The 18,581-nt window shown below is 61.1% G+C and overlaps 3 protein-coding genes across 14 annotated transcripts in view; 1 reads left to right on the top strand and 2 right to left on the bottom strand.

The window, feature by feature from the left end:
* Positions 1 to 8,950, top strand: part of Pitpnm2 (phosphatidylinositol transfer protein membrane associated 2) — a 133,557-nt gene extending 124,607 nt beyond the window's left edge. For 7 of the 10 annotated variants that reach the window (XM_028885809.2, XM_028885812.2, XM_028885810.2 and 4 more), the window contains 12 exons: positions 335 to 505; positions 1,034 to 1,183; positions 1,891 to 2,055; positions 2,373 to 2,534; positions 3,289 to 3,437; positions 3,989 to 4,105; positions 4,407 to 4,523; positions 4,625 to 4,773; positions 4,863 to 5,012; positions 5,581 to 5,764; positions 5,845 to 5,973; positions 6,063 to 8,950. In XM_028885809.2, the coding sequence (XP_028741642.1) occupies positions 335 to 505; positions 1,034 to 1,183; positions 1,891 to 2,055; positions 2,373 to 2,534; positions 3,289 to 3,437; positions 3,989 to 4,105; positions 4,407 to 4,523; positions 4,625 to 4,773; positions 4,863 to 5,012; positions 5,581 to 5,764; positions 5,845 to 5,973; positions 6,063 to 6,386 (1,967 nt within the window). In that variant the 3' untranslated portion in view covers positions 6,387 to 8,950. The remainder of the gene's footprint in view (positions 1 to 334; positions 506 to 1,033; positions 1,184 to 1,890; positions 2,056 to 2,372; positions 2,535 to 3,288; positions 3,438 to 3,988; positions 4,106 to 4,406; positions 4,524 to 4,624; positions 4,774 to 4,862; positions 5,013 to 5,580; positions 5,765 to 5,844; positions 5,974 to 6,062) is intronic. The other 3 variants (XM_028885817.2, XM_028885818.2, XM_028885819.2) reach the window with 3 other exon arrangements.
* Positions 8,951 to 9,395: 445 nt separating this feature from the next.
* Positions 9,396 to 11,550, bottom strand: Arl6ip4 (ADP ribosylation factor like GTPase 6 interacting protein 4). 3 transcript variants are annotated; one of them, XM_028885820.2, is made up of 6 exons: positions 11,349 to 11,550; positions 10,964 to 11,137; positions 10,344 to 10,619; positions 10,149 to 10,266; positions 9,713 to 9,782; positions 9,396 to 9,628 (listed from the first exon to the last, which is right to left on the bottom strand). In XM_028885820.2, the coding sequence occupies exons 2-6, from the start codon at positions 11,124 to 11,126 to the stop codon at positions 9,572 to 9,574; spliced, it is 684 nt and encodes a 227-aa protein (XP_028741653.1). In that variant the 5' UTR covers positions 11,127 to 11,137; positions 11,349 to 11,550; the 3' UTR covers positions 9,396 to 9,571. The 3 variants fall into 3 exon arrangements, with proteins under 3 accessions (XP_028741653.1, XP_028741654.1, XP_037054632.1); XM_028885821.2 differs by having other exon boundaries at positions 11,384 to 11,467; XM_037198737.1 differs by having other exon boundaries at positions 11,341 to 11,433.
* Positions 11,551 to 12,051: 501 nt separating this feature from the next.
* Positions 12,052 to 15,479, bottom strand: Ogfod2 (2-oxoglutarate and iron dependent oxygenase domain containing 2). The gene is made up of 7 exons (XM_028885823.2): positions 14,864 to 15,479; positions 14,547 to 14,603; positions 14,092 to 14,205; positions 13,884 to 13,983; positions 13,355 to 13,482; positions 12,893 to 13,150; positions 12,052 to 12,822 (listed from the first exon to the last, which is right to left on the bottom strand). The coding sequence occupies exons 1-7, from the start codon at positions 14,990 to 14,992 to the stop codon at positions 12,559 to 12,561; spliced, it is 1,050 nt and encodes a 349-aa protein (XP_028741656.1). The 5' UTR covers positions 14,993 to 15,479; the 3' UTR covers positions 12,052 to 12,558.
* Positions 15,480 to 18,581: the final 3,102 nt, after the last annotated feature.

Below are 18,581 nucleotides of genomic sequence, written 5' to 3'. Positions count from 1 at the left end.
CAAACTGGTTCTTACCGGTGTCACTATCCTTTTTCCAACTAAAAGAATTGGAACTGGGCGTGATGGTACATACTTGTAATCCCAGCCCCTGGGAGGCCGAGGCCGGAAGAGCTGCAGTTCAGTATGAGCAGGGGCTACACAGTGAGACCCTGTCTCAAAAAATATTATCTTTATTAATAAAGGGACAGTGGTCCACAGAGATCCCAAATGGATTAAAAAAACCACACACACACACACACACACACACACACACACACACACACACGGCAAAGTCGGGGCCCCGGGCCCCCACCCACTACCCAAAGTCTCCTTTCTCTGCGCCCTCCCCTCCCAGTTTTCCAGCTGCGGCCAGCCTGCCAGCAAGTGTACAACCTCTTCCACCCTGCGGACCCTTCAGCCTCCCGCCTAGAACCGCTGCTGGAGCGGCGCTTCCACACCCTGCCACCCTTCAGCATCCCCCGATACCAGCGCTACCCGCTGGGGGACGGCTGCTCCACACTGCTGGGTGAGGCTCCCCAGGACGGGAGGATGGGGGGACCTATAACTGCTGTGGTATCGCCCCCAACACACTGTGGGCCTTCCCAGAGGGAAGCAGCGCCAGACACCTGTCCCCAGCGGACATCTGTTCCAAGTAAACACTTGAGGAGGTGCAGATGCAGCCATGCTTCCTGGTCCCTGTGGGGCAAGAGGGACTTGTGCCTGCCAAAACCTGCCAAGGGGTTCCCAGCAACAGCCAGGGCCGCATCCCCTTCCCCGCTGCCTAGGGCCTCCAACCCAACGGGGAAGGACTTTCAGGCCTTCTGCAGGCTTGAGGCGTTGTAGACGGGGCCCGTTGTGGGAGGCAGCCGGCCCAGCGCTGGCCGGGAGTGTGGGAGGGAACGGCCCACCCCTTGCTCCAGTGTGCATCCTGGCCTCTTGTCGTCACCGTCGTCGTGGTGTCCTGGTCTGAGGAGCCCTGTTTGTGTCAGCACGTGCAGACGGCCACTTGAGTGTCTGTTCTTGTCCTCTCTGCTCTCTTCCCGTCTGCCTCCAGTCGAGACCGTGCAGAGAAACCCAGAGTTGGTCTTGGAGGGCGGCCCCCTGGCCCCTCTCCCCCACGGGGACAGCTTCCTGGAGACCAGTGTCCCCGTTCCCGCGCTCACCTGGCAGGACGGGCCCCGCCCGAGCCCGGGCTGTGCTGAGTGTGTGTACCCCACTCCTGGTGACTGCTGTCTGCTTGGCTGCTGTCCCTTGGTCCTCCACCCCCTCTCGTGCCCTCTCTGGCCACTCAGAGTCAGTGTGACCTCGAGAGCAAGGGCATGGCCATGGGAAGTCAGTCTTGGTGCCTTTTCTGTACACAGTGAACCAGAAGCTGAGGCCACCCTAATGCAAAGTGGTCCCAGCTTCCCAGAGATGGGCAGGCCCTTCTGATACGTCACCCAGACTGGTTCCTCCAGCGGGGCCCTGTTCTGTCCTGCCTGCAACCTGGGCCCTAGCCTGTGTGTGAGGGCCACTCTGGGGTCTGCCGCCTTCTCAGTCCTCAGCCCACACACAGCACCCCTGGGAAGTTGCCCAAGGCCCCTGCCCAAAGTAATGCTGATAACCTGTGGGCTAGTCCAGGCTGGCCCAAGAGGGCAACTGTAGAGCCAGATATGGGGAGGAAGTGGCCAAGGAGGGCAGGAACCCATGCCTGCCTCCCTCCCCCATGTCTGTGTCCATCTGTCCACCCTTCTCTACCCAGCCCTCCCCCTCCCTGCCTCAGCTCAGACCCTTGGCTCTCAAGGCCCTAAACCAGCTGCAGCCTGGTGCACGCCGGACTGGCAAGCTGGCCTCTCCCTCCCATTGCTGGGAGACCTAGGGTCAGGCAGCGCTTCTCTTACCTGGGCCTTTGTCCCTGCCCCCCCCCCACAGCGGATGCACTCCAGACCCACAACACAGTCTTCCAAGAGCACGCCGCCCCCTCGTCGCCTGGCACCGCCCCTACCAGCCGTGGTTTCCGCAGAGCCAGTGAGATCAGCATTGCCAGCCAGGTGTCCGGCATGGCCGAGAACTGCACAGCATCCGGCATTGCCCAGAGTGAGTGCCATCCCCGAGGAGAGGGCGGAAGTGGGCGCCGAGCCCCTGCAGGGCCAGGGTGCTTCCACCCGGTGGCTGGTCAGCAGGGCCAGCCTGCGGGGACCTCACTGGGAGGGCGGAGGTGAGGCTTTAGAGGCTGTGGCCGGAGCAGCTGGGCCGAGGCTGGGGCTGCTGGGGTGTTCGGAGGCTCCAGCTTTCCTAAGGGTCTTCCCGTGGTGGGCCCTGGCTCTCTCCTCAAATCCTCTCTGCTCCGGACCAATGTCGGGGGCCCTGGTGTGTGCCTGTGGCTGAACCATCCCCCTGTTCTTGCTTCTCAGAGGGTTCCTCGTCGCTCAGCCACACCCCCAGCGTCAGGCGCCTATCCTTGCTCGCCCTGCCCCCCCCATCCCCTACCACCCAGGGTCCCCGTGCCAGGGCGAGGCAGGTGAGCCCCAACCTGGAGAGGTTCCCCTGCCTCCCTGACTTGGACATCGGAGAAGGTACCCCAACCGTAGATCTCTCCCCTCTAACCCAAGGCCACTCACTGTTGCCAAGCATGTCTCACCAGCTCGCTGCTAGGCCCGTCTGCCAGCTCCCGCTGAGGCTCACAGGGGACACAGCCTTGGCTGGGGAGGATGCAGGGCTGGAGCTACCTGGGGTCCTGTCTCTCAGGTCCTGTCTCTCAGAGAGCTAGGCCTCATAAAGCGGGCACCACCAGATGGGTACCTGAGTGCACCCACCCGGCCCGGCATGCCCCATGTCATTTCTCACTTGAGGGAGGACCCTCGGGTCCCTCTCCCTGCAAGGCCCTGGGCCTCACCACTCACCCTTCCCGCTCGGCCGCAGGCAAGACACTGGGAAGACAGTGAGCCTTGCCTGGAGGTTGCAGAATTGCCAAACCAAGGTCTCTCTGTGCCTCCTGTCACATGACCAAGCCTGGGAGCAGTTAAGAATGCAGGACAGGGCCTGGGCAGGGTCCAGGGTGGGGGCTCTTCTCGGTCACCAACTGCTCCAGAAATCCCCGTGCCCCTCAGCTCTGCCCCAGGGCTCCGTACTCTGGCACAAGGCTGCCCGTGGGCACTTCCTGCGCACACCGCTTGCCGTCACTGGCCTGGGGAGAAACGCTGCTCTGACTGCACCTGGAGGGAGGGCTAGGCGGAGATGAACGGGCCTGAGTGCCAGTGACCCACTGGGTCTCTGTCCCGGAGGCCGGCGGTTCAATCCCAACCCTTCCTCCCGGCTTCCTCCCGGCAGTCGCCGCCAAGTGGTGGGGCCAGAAGCGGATCGACTACGCCCTGTACTGCCCCGATGCCCTCACGGCCTTCCCCACAGTGGCCCTGCCCCACCTCTTCCACGCCAGCTACTGGGAGTCCACCGACGTAGTCTCCTTTCTGCTGAGACAGGTACCTACTGGGCCTTGGGGGGGGGGGGGACTGGCGCCCACGGAGTGCGGGGTGGGACGCATGCTCATTCTCAGCCAGGATGGGAACCGGCTGGGGTCAGGAGTCACAGACAATATTAGAGCCCTACAGACCCTGGCAGATGCCCATTGCCCGCTCCTGGAGATGCTGGGCCTTCTCCAGAGCAGCCCCCCCAGCCTGAGCCTGCCCCCGGCCCGCCTCTGTCCCCCAGCCTGAGCCTGCCCCACAGCCCGCCTCTGTCCCCCAGCCTGAGCCTGCCCCCCGGCCTGAGCCTGCCCCCCAGCCTGAGCCTGCCCCACGGCCACCTCTGTCCCCCAGCCTGAGCCTGCCCCACAGCCCGCCTCTGTCCCCCAGCCTGAGCCTGCCCCCGGCCTGAGCCTGCCCCACGGCCTGAGCCTGCCCCCCGGCCTGAGCCTGCCCCACGGCCTGAGCCTGCCCCCCGGCCTGAGCCTGCCCCACGGCCTGAGCCTGCCTCCCGGCCCGCCTCTGCCCCCCGGCCTGAGCCTGCCCCCCGGCCCGCCTCTGTCCCCCAGGTCATGCGTCACGACAGCTCCAGCATCCTGGAGCTGGACGGCAAGGAGGTGTCGGTGTTCACGCCTTCGCAGCCCAGGGAGAAGTGGCAGCGCAAGAGGACCCACGTGAAGCTGCGGGTGAGGGTCCCCGGGGGCCCGGGCCCCACCCTCGTCACCCCGGTCCGTCCTGGGCAGCCCGAAGCGACAGCACATTGCTGTGAGCCTCCATCTGATGAGCAGGGGCGAGGAAGGAGCTGGGAGGAAGAAAGCGGAGCAAGGTCGGCTCCCTCTCCTCCTGGCCGTTGGCCGGGCCGCAGCATGGGCCGCCTAGAACCCAAGCTCCACTCTCAGACCCGCCCACACAGGTGTTAGCTGAGCCCAGAAGACCCTTGGCCGCTCTCCGTTCCCCTCCTCACCTCACCTCGCCCCCTCCCCCCAGAACGTGACAGCCAACCACCGGATCAATGATGCAGTTGCCAATGAGGACGGCCCACAGATCGTGACGGGCCGGTTCATGTACGGGCCCTTGGACATGGTCACCCTGACTGGGGAGAAGGTGAGGACACCGTGCCTGGGCAGCAGCTCCATCCTCCCGGCCAGGGTGCAGGGACTGAGGCCAGGCCATGGCAGCTTGTAACCAGCCTGCCCGGCTTCCAGGTGGATGTGCACATCATGATGCAGCCACCCTCAGGTGAGTGGCTGTACCTGGACACCCTGGTGACCAACAGCAGTGGGCGGGTCTCCTACACCATTCCAGAGACACACCGCCTGGGGGTGGGCGTCTACCCCGTCAAGATGGTGGTCAGGTATGTGCCTCTGGTGGGGGTGGGAGGGCGGGGGTGGGGGGGGGGTGGGGCACTCTGGCTGGTTCTGATGGGCTGTCCCCGGCGGCCAGGGGAGACCACACATTTGCCGACAGCTACATCACCGTGCTGCCCAAGGGCACGGAGTTTGTGGTCTTCAGTATCGATGGCTCCTTTGCCGCCAGTGTGTCCATCATGGGCAGTGACCCCAAGGTGCGCGCCGGGGCGGTGGACGTGGTGCGGTGAGTGGCCCCTAGGGGCCCGGGTGTGACTCAGAAGGCGGGTGGGCCGCAGGCCGAGTCGGGGAGGGGACGGCACACAGCGCAGCCTCAGGACCCGGGCCGGTGCCACCACGGTCTGGCGTGTCCTCAAGCCGCTGGCACACCCGATGCCGGGCCAGTTCCAGGGGTGCCCCCTGTGGGAGTACCTAGGACACCTGCCCCTCGTCACCACTGTTGGAGCCCTGGCCGAGCTCTGTGTCCTTCTTTCTCTGTGTGGTGCTAAGCACTGGACCGTCACTCATACAGGACAAGTATAAGCACTCTACCACGAGCGACATCCAACCCTCTTTCCACTTTTGAGCTAGGGTCTCACTACACTGCCCAGGCTGCCTTGATCTTGCCATCCCCCTGCCTCGGCCTTAGGAGTCTCTGGGATTACCATCAGGGCAGTGGGTACCAGAGGCCCGGCTGATGAAGATGCACGCTCTGCCGTGGCCCAGATTAGCTCTAGCTGGGCAGGAGAGAGGGAGGGAGGGAGGGAGGGAGGCGAGCAGCCGCGAGAAGCCACGCCTGCCCCTTGCCTCCGCAGACACTGGCAGGACCTGGGCTACCTCATCATCTACGTTACTGGCCGGCCCGACATGCAGAAGCAGCGGGTGGTGGCGTGGCTGGCCCAGCACAACTTCCCTCACGGCGTGGTGTCCTTCTGCGATGGCCTGGTGCACGACCCGCTGCGGCACAAGGCGAACTTCCTGAAGCTGCTCATCTCTGAGGTGGGGCCCGGGAGGGCGGGGTAAAGGAGGAGGGGAGGGCGAGGGGGCCTGGCCGGTGCCCATGGTCGTCTCATCCACAGCTGCACCTGCGCGCGCATGCGGCCTACGGCTCCACGAAGGACGTGGCCGTCTACAGCTCCATCAGCCTGTCTCCCATGCACATCTACATCGTCGGCCGGCCCACCAAGAAGCTGCAGCAGCAATGCCAGGTGAGCGGGGCACCCTGAAGGGCGCCCCCGGGCAGAGTAGGGCGCCCCAGGCCGCCTAACAACCCACCCATCACCCCCCCCCCCTGCAGTTCATCACGGATGGCTATGCCGCCCACCTGGCCCAGCTCAAGTACAATCATCGGGCACGTCCAGCCCGAAACACGGCCACGCGCATGGCCCTGCGCAAGGGCAGCTTTGGCCTACCTGGCCAGGGAGACTTCCTGCGCTCCCGGAACCACCTGCTCCGCACCATCTCAGCCCAGCCCAGCGGGCCCAGCCATCGGCTCGATCGGACACAGAACCAGATGGACAGTGAGCAGCGGGGCCAGCGCAGCATGAGTGTGGCGGCCAGCTGCTGGGGCCGGGCCATGACAGGCCGGCTGGAACCAGGGGCAGCCGCAGGACCCAAGTAGGACACCGTCAGGAGGCGCTGTGGTCTCCATGGTGCTAGGCCAGGGCACCGGCCCCACTGGGAGGCCTGGCCTGGGCACACGTAGGTGGCTGGGGACAAGCACAGACATGGCCTGAGAGCTTGTCCCAGGGCCCCTGGAAGACATGGCCATGCCAACACAGTCCCCCCAGCCTTGCCTCATGCCCTAGGCTCCGAGGAGCCCAGCTGGTCATGGGTGCTGGCAGGATGTCCAGCCCATGATAGAAGAGGAACCAGGATGGGCCACCTAGTCCAGCCCGAGAGGCATTCCTGGACGTCTTGCCCTGTGTTGATCTCTCAGCCTCCTGGTGCCAGGCGTGGGTCTAAGCCCAGCTTGCCACCTCCTTGTCCACTGGCACCCCTTCCCATTTGGTAGCAGCTCCAGCGGGGGTCCAGCCTGCTTTCTTGTTGACTCCGGTTCTCAACTGTCCAACCTCACTGGTTTCGCACTGGTCTTTGAGAGTGGAGACCCGTTACCATCTCTCCTCTGGCTCCAGACATGTCGACATGCATGACACCCAGTACCTGCTGATCCAGGGCCTGTCGCCACACAGAATATTCCAGTGTGGCCAATCTTCACGCAAGCAGGAGAGAAAGGCTCTATCTTAATTTCTGCCACCTGCCCGCTCCGCGGCAGCCCCACGGCAGCCCCACACTGCTGCCCACCCGTCCACCCGCCCCACCCAGAGCTCAGTGCAGTCCCAGGACTGGCGTCCCCCGGGGCCCTGAGCACAGCACAGGTGTGAGGTGAGCAGAGTGTGCAGCGGCCCCTGGCGACCCACGTGGGCAGCTGGGCCTGCTGCAGAAGGCCGGCCTCCGCCTCCACCTCCACCTCCACCTCCCGGCCTGCCATGGGCTGGGCCCACGCCATGGCTGCTGCCCACCGCGTTTCTACGCCTTTCTACTTCTCCATCTGGTTTCTATAAGGTTTTTTTAACAGGCGATCCTCGGCTGCTTCCTTTTCTTAACTCGATGTCAGCGCAGCCTGCTCCATTAGGAACACCCAGCACTGTGACAGGGTCCCACGCAGTCTGGCCTGTGGGCCCTGCACCTGGTCCACTCGGCAAGGTGTGGGCTTCTCGCCTCACCTGACCCACAATTCCACCGACTTCCTACTCTGGGGCGGGTGGAGCCTTAGGATTTCTTAATGCCATTCCGTTTAATGTCTACTCCAAGAAGCCACGGCTTGCTTCGTCAGCGTAAGGGCAGACAGCCATTTTATTTCTCCCCAGACAAGGCCAGGTGTCCCGCACGCTGGGTCTGAGGCTGCCTTCCCCGCCGCACTGAGCACAATTCTGCCCCTTCTTCCTTGCACTGGCTGAGTCCGCCCAGCTCCGGCCAGCGGTCCAGCGACGGGGCTCTGTGCCTGAGGAGCCGCCAAGCCGCACTCAGACTCAGGGCCACGTGGCTAGGCTGAGCAGGTATACAGGAGACATGACTTTGCTGTATAGACACCTACACCACAGGGCATGTGATGCCCCTGCCTTGGTGGGCCTAAACAGGAAGAAAGCTATTTATTTTGTGCAGAGAAAAAAAAAAGTCTGAGAGGCGAGAGCTTCATGGCCTCCCCTAAGATGTAGCTCTGTGGTTTCCGGTGTTGTGTATAAAGCAGTGATTACTTTATGGACCAAGATTCCATGGACCTGTCACAGAGAAAGTGCAATGTCTGCCCCACCCCGAAGGATGCTGGTCCGACAATCACTGCCCCACCCGGGGTCCCCGTGGCCAGTGCCTCCTCCCTCAGCCCCCCCGCCTTGCCTCAGCCATTGGGAGAAGCACCTGGAAGCCTCAGGCCACCTGCAATAAAGGCCAGGGAGGCCCTGGGGTCGGCAGGCTTGGCCTCTCCCCCGGGCAGCCCCCCGCGGCTCTGAATGCCCCCGCCTGCCCAGCCGCCAGCCATGCCAAGGACAACAGCAATAGTTCCCTGGGGCTCTCCCAGGGCCCTTAGCCATAGATGGTGAGCCGGGCAGCCTTCCCCCCAAAACTCGCTCAAGTCTGCTTTCTGCTTCCCGTAAGATCTCCTTTGGCTCATTCTCTTGAGGAAGCCCCACTTTTACAGAAACTAAGAGAGGAAGGTCAAAGTCCCTTAAAAATACCAAAAAAATGTTTACAGTGTCAGGTGCTGAGCTGCAGGGCTCAGGCCTGGCCATTCGTAACCAAAGGGTGAGGCAGACCTTGTCGCCTGCCACCCACCCCAGGCCTGTCAGAATAGAAGCCTTAGTCACTCCCTCCCCACCCACAGTCCCCAGGACTGAGTCTCAATGCCACCCCGCACCAACCACCTGCCTTCTCCTCCATTTCTAAAGAAGGATTCAGCAAAGAACACCCCCACCCCCTTCTGGTTCTGTGTGAGCTGCCCACCACCCTGCCCCATTACACCTTCACATCTCGGCCCCTCCCGTGTGTCCTCGTACTATCTGTTTCTCTGGCCAATGTGTGAACCCTGTCCCGACCCCACCCATGCTGTCCCCGCATCGTCCGGCCTGAGTGTGCTCTCTGTGTACCGTGTCACCGTCTGTTACACCAATTAAAGAAGCAAGAGGCTTCCTTCTGGTCTCGTTACTGCGGCAGCACCACAGGCATCCCGGTATGGGTGAGGCGAGACACCCACTGCGGCGACACACGCCACTAACCACTGTGACGTTAGCACACACCTGGGAACTGACCGCCCTTCTCATGAGCAGACCTGGTGAGGGTGGTTTTGCTGGCCTCTGCTCCCCGGGGGGACACAGCCAACAAACAGAGCTGGGCCTCCTGCCTGGCCAGGCTCCTGGGCAGCAGGACACAGGTAATGGCCTGAGAGCGCAACCTCAGGACCAAGGCTGAGTTTGACTCAGACAGGTAGGGTCAGGTCCGGTCCTGGTTGAGTCAACTGGGTAGTTTGTGCTCACTACCACCAGAGGACATGCCTGCTTTCCCCAATGAGCACATCTCTCTAGAAGTCATATGGTAATAGTTCTATCCCTCAGCATAGAAGACAACAAGACAGGCACTCTGACCGAGATCGTTTAATATCGACACTCTTCCAGTCTGGTGCTTAGGAGGTCACCCACCGCACCCAAGAGGATGCTGGCCTGGGCCAGAGGCCAACCACAGAAGAAAAGACAACGGGACCCGTCTGTCTCCAAGCCACCAACAGTAGTTCACAGACCTGGGAGACCAGGGCCCTCAGGGAAGCAGGCCTGCTCGCATCTGGAAGGCTAGGCCGTCCCCTCGGGTGGCTTGCTGAGGAAGAAAACAGGATAGAAGCATGAGATACTAAGTGTAGACACAGTGTGGGCACAGCATGGGCAGAGAGGTGACACCAACCTTGTTGATCTCTCTGTGTCGTTCTTTGGTTACGATTTCCTCTAAAACCTCACCATCTCCCTTAATAAGCCTAGGGGGTCAGAGGGCATCAGCTCAGCAAGAAAGAGTCTGGGACTCGCACGCCACACAAGAGAACCAAAACCACCCAAGGAAAGGGACCCCAGGTCAAGCCCGCCCATCTCGAGCAGGGGGAGCCTGCTCCCAATCCCCACTCTGGAGACAGTCCAGATGGACGCTCCTTTGTCACAGCCACCATTTGAAAAGCCGCAAGGCCCTTCCAGTCCCGCCACTAGTCCAAGGGGCACAGGGGATAACGGCTGGGATGTCCCATCACAAGTGACCCTTTCCCCATCCTGGCTGACAGAAGTGGCTGCAGGTCCCCACCTCCCGACTGTGCTGAGGGCAGGCCTAGCTGGCTGTGCCTGCTGCTCCGCACCTTGTGCGTCCTGTCTCGGGGTCCACCACCTTGCGAATGACACTCTGCCGGGCATCCCACTCCTCCTTCGTCATGGGCTTCATGGCCTGGATCCGAGACTTCTGCTCATCAGTCAGGACTGGAAGGGAATATGGAGGGGGGTGTCAGACCTGGGGAGAGCACCCTCGCCCCGCCGCATGCTGGCCCACATGGTACCTGGGCCATCGTTGTCTTCCCCAGCTGATCTGTGCCACTGATCCAGTGAGGGGCCCGGCAGAGCTTCCGCCGGGTGCACGGCCACTGCCTTCTCCTTGTCCTTCCTCTTCAGCTTCTTCTTCCGTTTCTTCTTCCTCTTCCTCTTCCTATCCTTGGGCTTCCCTCGCTTCTTCCGGCCATCACTGGAGGATGAGGATGATGCAGAGCTGGAAGAACTGGAAGAGGAGGAGGAAGAGCTGGATCTCGCTGTCCTCCGAGCCTTGTGTTTGCTTCTCTCTGTGATGCAGGGAGAAGGTAAGGCCTCTGTCCCCTGCTCTGGCCTGGGGCAGGCTCAGGCCTCTACTCGGGAGGACCCTCCCTCCCAACCGGCTCTCCAAGAGCAGCACATTCGGAACCTTCTTTGGAGTTCTAGAAGTCACTGTGTGCCTGGCCACCCCAGGCCCGACCTCAAAGGCCCAGCGCATTAAAGCATGAATAAGGCCCACCCTCCACTCAGCCGAGCCTCTTCCCCATCCCAGGGACCCGGTCCAGTCTCTACCCCGAATCCCTCCCTCCCTGGGGGCGGGCCCGACAGAGGCAAGCCTCCCGCAGTGCAGACGCCCCGTCCCTACGGTCCTCACCCTCAGCACCGGAGGCGCTGCTGGCCTTGTGACCTTGGGATTTGGAGGCTGAGCAGTTCCTCGAGGCCTCCTTATTACTCTTCTTACTTCGCTTCTCTGACCCCCGCCGACCCCGGGACCGACTGCGACTCCTCGAGCGCTTGCGAGAGCCAACGTGAGCCATAGCAAAGCAGGCTAGAGACCGGAAGAGACGCGTTTAACCTGCAGCCGCTCTTGGGCGCGTCCGCAGAGTAGATCCAAGCTCAGTGCCAACGGGGCCTGGCCCACGGGGCACCGAGTACCCATTCCCGCCCGAGAGCCGCGCTCCCGGCGACCCCAGCTCCTCCGACTCCGCACCGCAGTCCCTTTAAGCCCCCGCCCCCCCCCCGCCCACACGCCTGCGCACTGGACTCTGCGCCGCGGGGGAACTCCTCAGCTTTCCTCAACTGCAGGAGGGCGGCCCGGCTGCCCCGAGATGGGTCTCGAGGGCGCCCGGTTCCCACGTCAACCACCAGTCTCCAGCATGCCTCTGCGTGAGAAAACAGCCTCCAGTTGGACTTTTCCGGTCCACTTCCGGGGTGGGTCCGGCCTGGAAGTCCGTCCGGGTGTAGTTTGAGTCCATTGCTGCCTTTAGTTCCGGTCCCTGGGTTCCGCTTCTGACACGCCCACTTCCAACAAAAAGAAGGGATTGGCCTTGCGCCTCTGTGTGGGTGGGAGATCGTGGTCCTGGGCCAGCCGAAAGCCACCCTCCTGCTGTTTTCCCTGATTATTCTGCCGGTCCGTCCATTCCACCAGACTGAGAGCTCAGACGGACTGAAGATGACTGGTGTTTTCAACATCGCTCAGTGGTGGAAGTCGCTGCCCATCAGGGATTAAGGAATGAGTCCCTGGCCTTCGGGTGTGGGTGTGCAGCTGAGACTCTGCTCCATCATTTGCAGTGAGAATGGAGGCAGGTGTTTCTGTATCTTACCACTTTCCCTGAGTACCTAGAGTTACAACGTAAGTCCCCAGGAGTGCATAACCCCAACAGTGCACAGCTATGTGCGCCCCTCATCCGGCCTCAGAACCACCAGTTGCGAGCTCTTAAATAACGATAGGAAACAGAGGGCTGTTGTAAAGTGCTTTATAAATGTCAACGCGCTGGGCTGGCACAAACGCCCAGGCACAAGCGAGCCCAGAGCCTCACAGCTGGGAGTGCCAGAACAGAGGCTTGAACCCAGAAAGTCTGAATCTCCACTCCCCAGACCAATGAACTCCACTTAAATCCCTGGGAACCTATCCGAGGAGCCACTGACTGAGCTCCCCCACTGCCCCAGCCCAGTCAGAGCTCCCCAGGGGTCAGGCTGAGGCTGGACATCTTTGGAAACCACATCCTTCTGGGGCTCCTTCCCTTCCTGGGCCTGCTCCGCCCTCGACCCTCAGTACTTCATGTCAAACTAGGCTTGTCTTTCAGCAGCTCTGCCCTAAGACAGCACATCTGTCCAAAGAGTGACCCGGAAGTCAGGATGTCCCTATGATCCAATGAATGTCATGGCTGCAGAGTTTATTTCTGCTCTCCCCGCCCAAGATGGCAGCTTCCTGCGGCCATGGCACCAACACCTCTGGGTGTACCAGGCTCAAGTCAGCGCACAAACATCTACCACAGCAGGCTCCTCCCGGGTGAAGCCATCACCGAAGCCCTCATCATCCACCAGCTCTGGCTTCTGGCAGCACATAGGACAGAGGCGGTTGCGAACAGCAGAGGCCCGGAGCCAGACGACAAGGTTCCAGCGCTCTCCAGTACCCAGGGGTCGCGCCCCGTGCAGCTGGCCACCACGGTGCAGGATGCCCTGGCCCACCACATGGTCCACTTCCAGGGGCTCCATCAGGGCTGTGGGTGCCTGCAGATGGTAGGGTTCAGGCTGAAGTCCTCATGACTGCCCGGGGCCAGCCATGGTGGGGCTCACTCACCTGGAAGAGGCCCCCAAAGTACAGGGCACCCCCTGTGAAGGCCTTGCCCAGAGCCACATTGAGGGTGAGCTCAGCGTTGTCGTAGTGGCAGCCCAGCTCCAGGTCCTGGCCCAGCGCATACTTAACCACAAAGGCACGGTGGCTATCCAGCTGGCCCCCGCCACACTCGGGGTACAGCAGGGCCAGCAGCGGCTGCAGGAAGCGTTCCCGCAGCGGTGTCACCAGAGGCTCGTCTAGGCCTAGCTCGTGCATCAGCACCTAAGGAGGATCCCCAGGAGTCAGCAGGGAGACCTGGGGAGCCTCACCCTGCATCCCCACAACCCTTCACCAGAGGCGTTGCTAAGAGCAAGAGCTGTTTGCTTTCAGGCTGGTCTTTGGGTTCAGAGCAGGGCGGGTCGCCTGCCTGACCGAGGCACCCTAGCTGCCCTCACTCCCTGGGTACACAGGCAAGGCCTCACCCACCCCATAGTTGTTCATGGTGTTGGGCCTTCCCTTGGGCATGTCCGACTGCTCGAAATGCTCCAGCTCCTCCAGCAGGGCCTGGCAGAACTCCACCGAGAATACTGGCACCCGGTAGATACGCTTCTCCTCTGCAGAAGGAGGGGGAGATAGTGGGCCACGGGGCGCCCATTCAACCTCCTCGTGAGCCGGCTGGTCATTCTCCTGCCTCCAGCCTGTTCCCTCTGGACAGTGGGGACAGTGACATACTGCCCCGATCCTAGGTGGATGGTCAATGAATGAAGGAGTGAATAGATGCATGAATGAATAAATGAATGAGTGAATGGATGCATGAATGAATGAGTGAATGGATGAATTAACGAATAAATGAGATGCCCTGGCAGACTGGTCCACTGGCCTTCCCAGCTCCTGGGAAGAGACAGACGCAAAACACCCACCTCCCCCAAGTATCTCAGCCACCCCCCCCCCCCCCCCCCCCCCCACCCCCACTCCCCGCCCAGTGCTGGCTGGTGATGGGGTCGAAAGACCTCACCTGACACTATCTCCAGCCGCTGGAGAAGGCCCTCAAGGTCAGCATCCGGGGATGCACTATATTCAGCTGCAGCCACAAACTCGGGGGCCAGAGCCGCATCCTGGGACAGAACACAGGGGGCAGCGGTGGAAAGTTACCCCACCCCGTTGCCCCACCGAGGGCAGCCTCCTTCTCAGCCAGCCTCCGAGCTCCCAGGCCGGCCTAGTACCTGCAGTGACTTGTAGATGGCAGGCCTCGCCGGGTGGTAGGAGCTGGCAATGAGGGCTTTTCTGGCAGCTGACTCCTGGCCCAGCCTGCGGCGGCGCCCCACCTCCTGCTCAAGCTGGAGCGGCCAAGGCGGTCAGAAGTCAATCGGGGCCACCCACCTCCAGGGGCCCGGGAAGACCAAAGTGGGGCCCAGGCTGGAAGGCGACTCTCCCTATACTTCTGAACCTGCCAGGGTTCACTGCGGGTGTCAACGGACAGCTAAAAAGGGCAGGTGGTGGCCCCGGCTACCCCACTCCACTGTTGAGACCTGTGGACAACCTGGTCCTTCTCAATCCCTCTCCTGGGCCGGGGTCTACGGAGTGGGAGTAAGGGCAAACAGGAACCGGGGAGAGAGCGCTAAGAAGTCCTTCGGAGTCAAGGACTCCTAGAGGAAGGGCTGGGGGGGGGGCGCGTTACCTCCTCCAAGAGTTGCTGGAAGTCCTCGGCAGTGAGGCAGCCGCGGCTGCGCAGGAGCTGCGAGCGGAGAGGCCAGTGAGCAGGACTCTGGGACCCGGACACTCAACATCTCCGCGCCCCCGCGGCCGCCACCCCCGTCACGGAGAGGCGATCATCGAGACGTCTGTGAAAACTCTGGTCCCACGCACTCCGCACGCGCGTGCCCAGCTTGCTAGGGAGCGGCCACGCTGCAGCGAGAGGCCAAAAGCCAGGCCTGGTGTCCGGACCCTCCTGCATTCGCTGCCCTCCCCGCACCCCGCACCCCCGACCCCGCTCACCGAGCCGTAGTCACGGCGCAGCTGCGGCTCGTCCCGGAAGCGCAGGTGCAGCCCGTAGCGCGCCACGTACAGGTTCTGAGAGCAGAAGCAGGCGCAGCGGCAGAAGCGCCGCGGAGCGGCCGTCGCCATGGTGAAGCGGCCGCGCCAGCTTCCGGAGCGGCCCTTCCGGGTGCGGCCCGCGGGGGCGTGGCGCTGCCCATCAAGGGGCCGCGGTAAATTTCCAACTACAGAGAGGAACGAAGACGGGGCAGGACCGGGGTTTAGAACGATGCTTCCCCGGGCGAGGCTGGGGTGAGTGTCCCCGGCACAGGGTCCGGACGAGTGGCCCCGCTTTACAGAGGGAGGAGCCGGACGCACGCAGTGCGAGACTCAGAACCTTTGTTTAATCGCTGCCTTGTCTCCTGCGGAGCCGCCTGACGCAGCGCTCAGGACCGTTAGGGATTCCGAGGTAGGACCGCGGCGCCGTCTGTGCGGCTGAGCTCGGGGTTGGCATTCGCCGCTGGTCCCTGCCCTCCTCGTGTCTGTCTCGTCCCCACCCCAGGGTCTCCACGCAAACGCCCCGTTCCGTGTCCCATCCCGCGACTCTCCGGTAGCGAGCAGTGTGGGCGGGGAAGTGGGCGCGGTCTGTGGCGGGCACGCCCCGCGCCCCGGTCAAGTTCACGCATGGGTGTTGATGTCTCCGCTGCACGCACAGCGGGCACCCCAGACGAGGTCTGCAGAGCCACACCTCGTTCAGGGGTAACCGAGGTGCCTAAAAAAGAAGGAAGCCGCCTGGAACGGGTCAGTGAACCCTCTCCAGAAGTTCAGAATTTGAGAAGCGGCCAGACGCTCAAAAAATCAAGAACGGATGAGCTCCAGCTTCAGCGAACCCTTCCTGAACCCTCTCTCAGCTTGGAATCGGCATGAGAGGGGCAAAGCCCTTACCCCGTCACCCAGCTTCTCAACTCCAACCCCTAGAACAAACATCACGTTAGGGACCAGCCTGCCAGTGTCCGGCCCACGCATCCAGTCAGGAGCGATATGGGATCTGAACCCAGGAGTGTGTCCTGGGAGTGCCCTCGGCTCTCCCACCACAGGGGTCTCTGCGTGGGGGAACCTCGTGGCGAATTCTCTTTCCGCTGCTTGGTCACATACGAGATGCCAGCGTGCATGAACACACGAACACACTGGTGCACCCTTGTGCAGCCAGCCACATCCTCACACTACCATTAACCTGTTCACACTTACTCACTGGCACACTCCACATCCAGAAGCATCTCCCACTGATGACAGTGCTCTCACATACACTCACACACGTAGGCATTTGCCCACACACACATCCACATCCCACACCGCACGATCCAGGCAAGCTCAGCCCTGGCCTGCCTGTGACTGTTACAGAAGCTCTGGACCCCAGGAGGAGAGGGTAGCCTTCACAGCCTGTGACTTGGAGGCTGCCCTTCCTCTCCAGCTATGATCATCAGCACCTTTGGAGATCCAAGACTCCAGCTACCAAAATCCTCACGCCTCTCTGGAGCCATAGGTAACTATAGATGGCCCTAGGTCTCTGGGCAAAGCTTATGGCAGCTTGACTGGTTTGCACACTGGCTGCACAGGAGCAGTGAGACTCTCCCTAGTGTGAGTGTGCAAGGCGTGCATGTGAGTGTGGGCCATCGTGTTGAGGGGCAGACAAACTCCGTGCTTGGGCCGCCATAACTAATGACCATAAACAGATTGGCTTAAAACGGCAGACGTTCTCTCGTGATTCTAGTGGCCAGAAGTTCACAAGTCAAGAACTGACGAGTTCCAGCTTCAATGAGGGAATCAAGCAGAACTGTTGTCCTGCAAGGGTCTCAGAAGGTAGGGCGGACTCTGCATCCCCAAGCTTCGGAGGTGTCCTGCATGGCTGCGTCGCTCCTGCAACCTTCCTGACGCTGCTGCGACCCTTTAATACGGTTCCTCATGCTGTGGTGACCCCCGCCCAACCATAACATGATTTTCATTGCCACTTCATAACTGTGATTTTGATACTGTTATGAATTGTAATGTAAATATCTGTGTTTTCTGGTGGTCTTAGGTGAGCCCTTGGGAAAGGCATTTGACCCTCTAAAGGGGTCACAATCCACAGGTTGACCTGTGACCCACACACACACACACACACACACACACACACACACACAGAGAGAGAGAGAGAGAGAGAGAAGAGAGAGAGAGAGGCACACATGTGCATATGCACCTGAACATGACCAAAGGAGCCATGGCTAACAGTTTCAATGTTATCTATGTGCAATTTAGCCTTTACAATTTCCACTCATGACACAGGAAAGTGAGTGGCGGGGGTAGGGGGGGTGGGGGGTGTCAGTTGGACTGGCCCATCCAAGGTCACACAGCTTGCATGTGGTCGATATAGAAGTCCGACACTCGCGTGTTGTTCCTAGAGGGACAGCCCAGTCTCCCAACAGCCTACCTCCCTTCAGACGGGAGGTCACTAGGCCACAGGGAGCCCAGCCTCTGCCTCTTGGTCCAAAGAACAGGACTGGAAGGACCCACTTCCTCTGCCAGGACTGGCTCCCTGACCCCGAACCAGCCTGCCAACAAGCTGTTTAAAGTTTCACGCTTGTCTCGATTGCTCCGGAAGCCCCTGCCATCCAGAAAGGGACCTGTGTACTCATCTCCAAGTTAATTATCGCCCTTTCTGCCACTGCCTTCCAGGGTGCCCGGCTCTCCAGGGTGCTGCCGCCAGCTTCACCTGACTGCATTTCATGGTTTATAGTTTGCAGGGTCAGTAAGTTACATTTATCCCATTAGAGTGCCCTTAGCACTACCCATCCATGCAGTGTCCCCATGCCCTTGTCCCCAATCTGGGCCAGTCACTAAGGAGAACAGCAGCAAAATGCTTCCCAGGAAGCTCTGAGTCTTATGCACAGTTGGGAAGCACTGGCCTGGGTCTCCTGTGACCACACACATCAATACTTTAATTGTACGTGTGTCTGGGTATGGGCACATGCACATGCATGCAGGTGCCCCCAGAGCCCAGAAGCACTGGATCCACGGGGAGCTGGAACTGCAGGTGGGTGAGAGCTGCCAGATGTGGGTGCCGGGAACGACACTCAAGCCGTCTCATTATCACTGTGGGGGTGCACACATCCACACACGGAGGCCAAAGGACAGCTTTGCAGAGCTGGTGCTCTCTTTATACCTTGACGGATTCTGAGTCATCAGGCTCTGGAAGCAAGCACTTGACATGATGTCCCTTGAGTCCGTTCTTTGAAAGACGTAAGTTCTGTGTCTAGATTCATCTTTGTGCAAATGGATGGGCAGCTGCTGCCCCACCATTGTGGACAAGATCACTTTTACGCCACTGTCTCGCCTTGGTTCTCTTCTCAACGGTGTGTACTGACTCTGTAGGTTTATCTCTGGGCTCTCAGTTCTGTTCCCCTGAACTCTTGGCTCTCCTGCCAACACCCCAATGTCTTGGGGACTGGAATCTTTATAGCAACTTTATTAAATCCCCATTTTAATTTATTTATTTTATGTGTACAAATGTCTTGCCTACATATAGGTCTGTGTACCACGTGCATGCAGTGCCCATGGAGGCCAGAAGAAGGTAGTGAGTCCCCTGGAACTGGAGATACAGACAGTTGTGAGGCATCATGTGGGTGCTGGGCACCAAACCCAGGTCCTCTGCAAGAGCAGCCCATGGTCTTAACCAGTGAGCCATCTCCCCAGCCCTTGGTAT

The sequence above is a fragment of the Peromyscus leucopus genome, chromosome 23 (assembly GCF_004664715.2).
Source record: "Peromyscus leucopus breed LL Stock chromosome 23, UCI_PerLeu_2.1, whole genome shotgun sequence".
In the NCBI taxonomy this organism is placed as follows: Eukaryota; Metazoa; Chordata; class Mammalia; order Rodentia; family Cricetidae; genus Peromyscus; species Peromyscus leucopus.
Note: the sequence above shows the minus strand (reverse complement) of the source record. Positions and strands in the feature narration are given on the sequence as shown.

Bases quoted from the DNA above. Each gene is read 5' to 3' on its own strand.
- Arl6ip4 (XM_028885820.2), bottom strand. From the start codon at position 11,126: ATGGCTCACGTTGGCTCTCGCAAGCGCTCGAGGAGTCGCAGTCGGTCC. The intron at 10,620-10,963 runs GTGAGGACCGTA...CCTGCATCACAG, and splicing joins CAGCGCCTCCGGTGCTGAGG to AGAGAAGCAAACACAAGGCT. The intron at 9,629-9,712 runs GTTGGTGTCACC...TTTCTTCCTCAG, and splicing joins GACACAGAGAGATCAACAAG to CAAGCCACCCGAGGGGACGG.
- Ogfod2 (XM_028885823.2), bottom strand. From the start codon at position 14,992: ATGGCGACGGCCGCTCCGCGGCGCTTCTGCCGCTGCGCCTGCTTCTGC. The intron at 14,604-14,863 runs GTGAGCGGGGTC...CTCCGCTCGCAG, and splicing joins TGCGCCGTGACTACGGCTCG to CTCCTGCGCAGCCGCGGCTG. The intron at 13,483-13,883 runs GTGAGGTCTTTC...CTCCTTCTGCAG, and splicing joins GCGGCTGGAGATAGTGTCAG to AGGAGAAGCGTATCTACCGG.